The sequence below is a fragment of the Hipposideros armiger genome, unplaced genomic scaffold (assembly GCF_001890085.2).
Source record: "Hipposideros armiger isolate ML-2016 unplaced genomic scaffold, ASM189008v1 scaffold_613, whole genome shotgun sequence".
Lineage (NCBI taxonomy): Eukaryota > Metazoa > Chordata > Mammalia > Chiroptera > Hipposideridae > Hipposideros > Hipposideros armiger.
The window spans coordinates 154,990-163,488 of NW_017731963.1; the positions used below are offsets into that span (position 1 = coordinate 154,990).

The 8,499-nt window shown below is 53.3% G+C and overlaps 1 protein-coding gene across 1 annotated transcript; it reads right to left on the reverse strand.

The window, feature by feature from the left end:
• Positions 1 to 118: 118 nt before the first annotated feature.
• On the reverse strand, positions 119 to 7,046 carry ADIG (adipogenin). The gene is made up of 3 exons (XM_019625056.1): positions 6,688 to 7,046; positions 2,824 to 2,953; positions 119 to 712 (listed from the first exon to the last, which is right to left on the reverse strand). Exons 1-2 carry the CDS (start codon positions 6,812 to 6,814, stop codon positions 2,841 to 2,843), a joined length of 240 nt encoding a protein of 79 aa, XP_019480601.1. The 5' UTR covers positions 6,815 to 7,046; the 3' UTR covers positions 119 to 712; positions 2,824 to 2,840.
• Positions 7,047 to 8,499: the final 1,453 nt, after the last annotated feature.

The following is an 8,499-nucleotide window of genomic DNA, read 5'->3' on the forward strand; positions in this document are numbered from 1 at the left end:
TGTGAGGGTTAAAAACAATAATATATGTAAAGCACCCAGAAAAGCCCCAGGGGCACAGTAAGCGCTCATTAAACGTGAGCTTTTCTTAGCGCAACGAGGCATAGGCTAGACACCTGTGGATAGTTATAAAATCAATGTTTGTTATGAAAATCAACCAGAAGGCTAATCAAGGTCTGAAATCAGGGCACGATGCCCCAGCCCTCTGGACAGATGCGAAGGAAGGTCAGGGGTTGCCAAGGGGGCGGGGGATGGCTCGGGTTGGTGCAGGAGCAGGCGCTGGGCTCCGGCCCCCCAGCTTGTTGAATGAATGGACTTGGCCAGGCCCGGCGCATTTGTCAGCGGTCTCCTGAACACAGGAAGCCCCCGGTTTCTTTAATATGGACCCACACCCTCTGGCCCAGCCCTGCCCTAGGAACTCCTCTGAATTTAGTCGGCCATCTTTTCCCTGTGTGCCTACTTATACCGCCTTTACAGACTTGGGCTCTGCCTCGGGGGCCTGGGGGCATCGTCTGCAGTGGAGGATAGCGGGTCCTCTGGAGGCATTCGTTATGTCCATCGATGGAGGGGACAAGGTGGGGGTCCCATGTCACTCGCCACCACACTCGCCAAAGTCCTCTTCCCACCCTGGCGAGTCTCTCGCATCCACTTCGGCCATTGCCATCGCCCAGCTGACTCCAGGGAAACCAAGGCGGGAACAGATGGCAGGTTGGATCTAGGGATGACAGTGGGATGTGAGTAAGAAAGGGGTAGAGATACATGATGGGCGTGGAAAGGGCTCTACATACCTGGGACAGGGTCCCTGAGCAGAGTTCGAATATCTCTTTTTCTTACCCTACTAATTGTACACACATAGGACAGGCTACACAACGTGTGGGGCCCGTTAAAAAATGAACACGTGGGGCCCCTTGTTCAAAAATGAAGAATTCAACAGCAGAGCATTACACCAAGCACAGGCGCCTCCGAACACGGGACCTTGTGGGACCACACAAGTCACACCCTGTGAAGCCGGCCCCGTAAACAGAACTCTGAGTGCGTGCGCATGTGTGTGTTTTTCTGGGGGAAAGGGCCCTCAACCGTCAAGGTTGTGACCCGGAAAGGTTAAGAATCACTGTGACTGAGAGTAAGCGAGGGCCCCTGCTTCTCACCCCCACCTCCTCCCTCCACTCAGACGGGCTGGGGCTCCACGTTGTGACGCACAGGGAGCTAGTGACATGCTGATGGAGCAGCCTTCGGAGCAGGGCCAGCTGCGGTGGCCATGGGGACAGAGAGAAGTGGACATGTGAGAGACGGAGAATGGCTAGGCCCGGACGGGGCACGAGGAAAAGAAAGACGAGTCTGGCTCCAGGCGTGTGGCCCGGGCAGCTATGCTGATCGACGGTGGTGCTGTTTGTGCAGATGGGAGAAAAGCTGGCAGAAGGTCACGCGTTGTGTTTTGCTTTGTTGGGTAGCAAAGGGAATGAAAAAAAAAACCCATTCTAATCATGGAAAGGTGTTAAGCAGACAGATGCTAGAGCTTGGAAGGAAGATGAGAGTGAGATACACACAGTTGGGGTCAATGGCTTAGGGATGGCATGGAACCCCAGTGGAGTGGGTGAGGTCTCCTAGGTGTGCACTGGGCGCTGGAGCTCTGTTACTCTGGGCAAGTGACTTCACTGCCCTGCCACTCTGCACTGTCATTTGTGAAATGGAGATAAGAATAACATCCTCTTTGTAGGATTTCATATATGAGCTTGTGGAAGGGAAGCACAGGCCTGGTGCCTCCTAAGCACCCAGTGAGTATCAGCTATTATTATTAATAATTAATTAATTAATTATTATTATTATTAATGTCATTTCTTCTGCAAATATCTACTGATCCCCCACTGTGGTTCAGGCAGTGCTGTGGGTACTTTGGATCCATTGGTTAAGGAGCATGTCGGAAGGTGGTAAGTGCTCTCTATGGCAAAAGAAACAGGACAGCAGGGTAAGGGGGTCATGGAGCCGGGGAGAGATGGTGGTATTATAGAGGGTGGTCAGAGGGGGCCTCGCTGAAAAAAGTGAATTTGAGTAAAACCTCAGAGGTGACAGAGTGCACCAAGTGGATGTCTGAGGGAGAAGGGTTCCAGGCAGAGGGAACAGCCAGTGCAAAGTCCATAAGGGGAGTTGTGGGATGTGAGGTCAAGAAGGAAAGGGGAGGGCCGGCCGAGTGGCTCAGTTGGTTGAAAGCGCAAGCTCTAAGCAACAGGGTCACCGGTTCAATTCCCACATGGGCCAGTGAGCTGTGCCCGAGCTGAGCTGCTGCTGAGCTGCTAACAGGTGGCAGGATGGCTCAGCTGGTGAGAGCACGTGCTCGTAACAACAAGGTTGCCAGTTCAACTCCTGCATGGGATGGTGGGGTACGCCCACCCACAACTAAGATTGAACACGGCACCCTGAGCTGAGCAGCAGCCAGCTGCTGACGGGTGGCCGGATGGCGAATGGACTTGGAGCTGAGCTAGCTGCACCCTCCACAACTAAGATTGAAGGACAACAACTTGGCTGTTCCCCTTCCCCAATTCCTCAATAAAATCTTAAAAAAAAAAAAAAAAGGAAAAGGAAAAAACAAGTAAAGGGTAGGGGGCCCTTTGTAAGGAAATTGGTCATGGCGAGGTGGCTGGTCCTCCAACATGGCAAAAGCAGGTCTCCAACACAATGAGGCGGAAGGTTCTCCAACATGGCAGAGAGGGCAAGCTCTCTAATAGGGTGAAGGGAACCAGCTCTCCACGGGGCAGCCGCCCAAGGCTGTGGGGTAGGTTCTGAGGGTCCCCCTTCCCCCCTAACCCTACCTCCCTAGAAGGGCCTCACCTGGCATAACAGCCTCATCAGCTGTGCCTCTCCTTTTGGCTATGGCGTGTCCTGTCCGAACGAAACTCAGATGGGCCTTTGCTCCAGGGCTCCCATTCAAAGCATAAATCTGAGTCATTTTCCTCTGAATCTGTGGAGGTATAAGATAAAGCCTCTTGGGTGGTCACATCTCGTCTCCTACCCCTGACCCAAAAGGAGCCCCTAGCCAGGCCGAGGCACCCCTGTAGTCTTGTCTGAGGCCAGGTCGCCATGGCAGAATCATGGCATAGGGGACAGCGCTGAGACCTCAGAAGACTTCAGGGCCTTGAATGGTGGCCAGGGATCAGAAAGAAGGTTGTCCTGTGGCTTAGAAAGTGGCCCTATCCACCTACTAACCAGGGAAGGACCCTAGGGGTGAACAAATCACCTTCCTGTTTTGGGTATGGTCCAGGAGTGTGCACCGTGGGGACACAAACCCAACCCATCCACGTGTCCACCAGTCCATTCATTAACAAATACCTGAGTATGTGTGTACAACGATTCCACGGCAGCACGCTTTTGTGGTAACACACACATAAACAATAAAACACCCTGGAAACCATGTGTATGTGTGTCCATCATAAGAGGCCTGGTTGACTGGCAGACTCCCACCAAATGGAGCCCTGGTGCATCCATCCAACGGCAAGTCATGAAGCTGTTAAAACGGCTGCATGAGGCCTGTATCTTTCTCCTTGCAGGACGTCTGTGATGTATTACAAGCAAGTTGCAGAGAAATGTATATGGTAGAATCCCCCCCCCCCTTTTTTTTTTTTTTTAGAAAACAAAGAATACCCTCTCCCCTGTTTTGGGGGGAAAATCTACACGTGTCATTGAAGGGAGGTACATGAGCTTGCTAACATGGCTTACTGTGGAAAGGCAAGGTGAGAGAGGAGAGGGGGTAGGGAGATTATTATTTTTCTTACTATGTGTACTCCTGTGTCACTGATTGCAGAAAAGCAAAGGAAGCTGAAAAGAACCCGCAGATTGCAGACTAAGCGCAGGAGACAGAAGAGGCTGAGCCTCAGTGTCCTCATCTGGAAAATGGGCATAACAGTAGCCTCTTCCACGACAAGGGTTAACTTCATCAGAAGTCAGACATGTAAAATGGACGTTCCACAGTGTTGGCCGTGACCATGAGTTAAACACCAGCACGATGGCTTGAAGTGGCTGTTGCTCACGAGACACAGTGATTGTTTTCTGAACACACACTATGGGCTAAGTGTTTCACATGCATTTTCTCATTTAATCCTCTTAACAGCTTCCTGAAGGCAATCGCCATGGTTATCTACATTCTATAACGAGGAAGACTCAGAAAGGTGAAATGTCGGGCCTCACAGCCAGGAAAGGTCTGCTGGACTCAAACTGACCCCCTGCTCCACAGTCCCGGGCAGGTCCATCGGTGCACCTGTTTGAAGTCAGGGAACTCAAAGGCAGCTTCGAAATTAATAACTCGTTCGAGGGACCAGCATGAGAGATGGGCAGGACTCTCAAGATGGGCATGGCCTCTGGTGCCCGCTTCTCTGTTTCAGCCCTAAATCCATGTCTTTGGAGGTTTCCCTTCTTCTTTCTGTCAATTCCTTTTAAATCGCGAAGGAAATGTCTTCAGTACAGCATCTTCCCCTTGAAGGGCTCGTGTGGCTTCGTCCTCTCTCCCCCTCACCATGGCCGGAGGTTAATTAATGTTGCCCACCACGGCCAGCTCCTCCAGGGCTCAGCTGCCCACGATCTTCTCTTGCCTCCATGCCAGCTCATCAGGCACCTCCCTTCTCCTCCCCACTTGCTCCTTGCTTGACTTGGGAAATAGTGTCCTCGTGGGCCCTGCAACTGGCCTGCTGAGCCAGGAGGTGGGTGGGGGGTGAGGTGGGGAGGGGCAGTCAGAGCTACTTTTGTCTGCTTTTCCTACTGGATTCCAGGCCATAATGACTCCAGTAAAAAGATCCACAGCAGACTAGAAAGCCACAGGCTAGGATGTTGCAAGCCCCAGCCCCCCCCCCCCCGTTGGGGCCAGTTCCTGGCACAAGGACAGAACAGATGCAATAATACTGAGAGTTCCAAGAAGACAGGGACCCTGAGGGAGGGCTGCTCACCTCACTTTAAGGGTGGTTTCTGGTCATTGCAAAATTAACAAAAGGACTCATTTCTTAGCGCCATATGAGATGTTGGTGGGTAAATAGCTGCTCAGGAGAAAGTGTGAGAAGGGGTTGGGGCGGGGCAGGCTGTGGATGGCCTTAGAGCAGGGCCTCCAGGGAGAATGGATTGTTGGAGGGTAATGTCTTAGACTTTAGGTAAAGTGTCCCCCCCGCCCCTTCTAGAGGAGCCATCCAAAGCCACTCCTACGCTTCCTCCTACCAGGACAAAACCGATACTGACTAGATTATTTCTCAGCCTATGAGCACCTACTATGTGCCACGTGTGAACACATACTGTGTGCTCTGCCCTTGATGTGCATTTCTCCACAGCCCCAAAGGGTAGGGGGGCCATTATTATTTCCATTTTGCAGATGAGAAAGCTAAGGCTCAGGGTTGCACAGCTAGTAGGTAGCAGAGCCAGAATTTGACACCAGACAGTCGGCATTCTTGAGGACTTCACAGGGGTGTGACCTTGGGCGGGTTTGCTTCTCCTCTCCGAGCCTCAGTTTCCTCAATTGTACAATAAGGATTACTTCACAGGGTTATCCTGAAGACTAAATGAAATGATGCACGTCAAGTGTTTAGCACAAGGCCTAGCACAGTTCAAAAAAGGTGAACTACTATTATGAACTCTTCAAGGGCAAGGCTGACATCGGGGCCCACAGCTCCTAGAGTCCAGGTGGCTTTCATAGCCACTGCACAGACAAGTTTTCTCTTCCACCAGCCATCGGGCTGATGACCGAGATGTGCCCCTCAGGGAGGGCTGGGGTCCACCCTGGGAACGAGGAGATCATACTTTCCACAAGCATTTTCTGGAAGCTCTCGCCAGGAACTCCTAATAACGACACCATTACCAGCCCCCACATTTGATCATGGGGCATGTTGGGGGCGTGGAACTGCTCACCCTGTCTCAATGCTATCTGACCAGAGGTGGCAGCACACTCAGTGCCCTCCCTGCCCAGTTGGCCAAAGGTCATGAGCTGGGAGGTCAAGCAGTCCCCAGGAAGAGGCCCAGGGCGACTGGACGCCTGAGAGAACAGAGTGTCACTCCTGCCTCATGCCCAGGCTGTATCCCTGGCCCACCGGCCCCCCGTTTCTCTCCAGATCAGCTCCATCACCTCCTGCTTCTCTTGGCATGCTGAGCTCAGGACGATTGTCAGCCAGGTTCCGCGATCCTGTGTCCCCAAGAAACCCAGGTCGTCCTTGATGTATGTTCTGGGCAGAAGACAGCGTGAGTGTCGCTGGGCCCCTGATAAATGCCCAAAGCTGCCATACCCCGCTGTGCAAGTTGTTTATTGCACAAAAGCACGGAGCTGAGGGGGTGAGAGGGACTGAAATCCAGCCCATACTCTGCTCAGAGCCTTGTGCCCTGGCTGCATTCACAGCAAGCGGCATCTTTTACTCATTCATCTGCCCAGAGGGGCCACCTCCTTCCAAGGGCCCCTGCGAGCACCGAAGACCTTCCATGCTAGCAGTGGCCGTAAGGGGACACAGACGTGCACATATGTGTAATGCTTCCCTGTCAAACTCAGGGATTCACTCTAGGACTCCAGGGGAAGACTCTAAACTACCATGTCGGTCCTTTTCTCTTTTCTTTCTCTGCCACCTGTCAACTAGGAAGCAGCAGTGAAAACGCCTGAAGGAAGCCCCTCTCTCTGCAGCGGCCCCAGAACCCTCCGCCCAGTTCCAGCGTTAGGGCCCCACCTGGGCGGCTCACCTTGGCTAAGTAAGAAGCGAAACCAGACGATCAATAAGAACAGCAGCAAGCCCACGGGCAGGCAGAGCCAGAACACCAGGAAAGAGAACGTGAGGTCGTTCACCAGCGGCACCAGGGGGTACTTCATGGCGTGCGTGTGTGGCAACGCCGGGCCAGCCTGGGCTGAGCTGGCAGGGCTGCCCTGGGGCCCTGGAGGGCTGGGCCACGCTCTGCTCTCAGCCCAATTGTGACTGAGCTGGTGATGTAACAAGGAAGTCACAGTGTCCTTCAGGTGCAGGGAGAGCCGTTTTGGACGAATGGTCAGGAGCCGGGACAGTGAGAACCCAAGCTGGGGTTTGGATCCCTGCTGAGGGGTCACTGCATTCATGTGCCACCTCCTCCCTGCTCCTCTAGTAGGACAGAAATAACCCTTACCTTGCCAAGCTGCTGAAAGTTAGAAAAATAAGCGCTGGGGGTAAACATTGCCCCCAGGTGGGTGTTCGTATTTCTGAGGTCTCAAATCCCTCCAGGAGCCAGCCAGGTCCCTGGTCCCGAAATCCCGGCTACACGTGCCCACGTGTACTACATGGGAACAGTGAGGACTGTGCAGACCGGATTGGACTTAATGCCTCTAACGCAGGCAGATATCAGAGCTCCAGCCAAGAGCTGATATGCGGGGAATGCAGGACCGGTATTGCCAGTTCTCCAGACTTTTCCAGGAGAGCCCCCAAATTTGGATTTTTATGTGAAATCTCCCCATTTAAAAACGTTGAATCAAATGTTAAAACATTGTTAAAAACAAGTCTGCTGAGCCATTTTGGGTCACTGGGCTGCCATTTAAAAACATTTTAATACATAGTAGGCCCTCTATAAATTATTATTTAGTCTGGAAGCTTCGGCACCTCTCCTTTTAGAGTTTTCAGTGAGGGACTTCTAAGGCTTTAGCTCCCAAGTGGGGCAGAATTCGCTTAAATGTCATTCTTACCTCCTCCCACCTCACTCTGTCACTCACTCATTCATTCATTCACTCATTCATTCATGGCAGGAAGGAGGCTCTGGACCTCCCGGGCCCGACAGCCCCTGAGCTGGAGGGAGACTGGCCAGGCTGGGAGCCTGACTGGTGAGGGAAGTCCACACGCGGAATGGCTGCTGCTTGTAACGGGGAAGGAGGCAGGGTACGGGCTTCTCCAAGAGCCCTCAGGTCACCTGCCTCAGTCACTGCTGGCAGGTGGGTGGGGGCTGGCGGGTCCTTATGACACATGCCCATTTCCAAGCTACCTCGTTCTGCTGAGTCAGAACCCCCATTAACGGGCAACCAGTCTGATGCAGACTTGATTCTGAGACCACGACATTTCATGGAATACAGAACACAGGTGGGAAAGGGGCAGACCCAGTTCCAGGCTGTGGGAGGAGCTTCAGGAAGTGGGTGGCAGACCTAGAAGGACTCATGGGGTGGAAGGACCCCCTTAGAGGGAGCTCCCAGCCCAGGGAGGAGGTCAAGCGGGGCCAGCCACAGTAAAAGGAGGGGAGGGGAGGGGACCAGAGTTCCCAGGAGAGGCAGTCTGGGCAGATGGTATCAGAATGTGAGTCCAAGAGGCACAGTGCCCTGGTGGGCTGTGCCACTCAAGGCCCAGAAGCCAAGACCAGGAGCTGGGAGGTCTGGGTTGGGGGTGATTTCTTGGCACTAGGTCCTGAAGGGGCTGGGGTCACAAAGAACTGGACAGCACAGGTGGGAAAGGCTTGAACATACATTTTCTTGCCAGATCCCCAAACAGGGCCACAGTGCAGTCAGCCCAGGGAGGAGCTTCCCCAGCCACCATGCCCCGCTGGGGG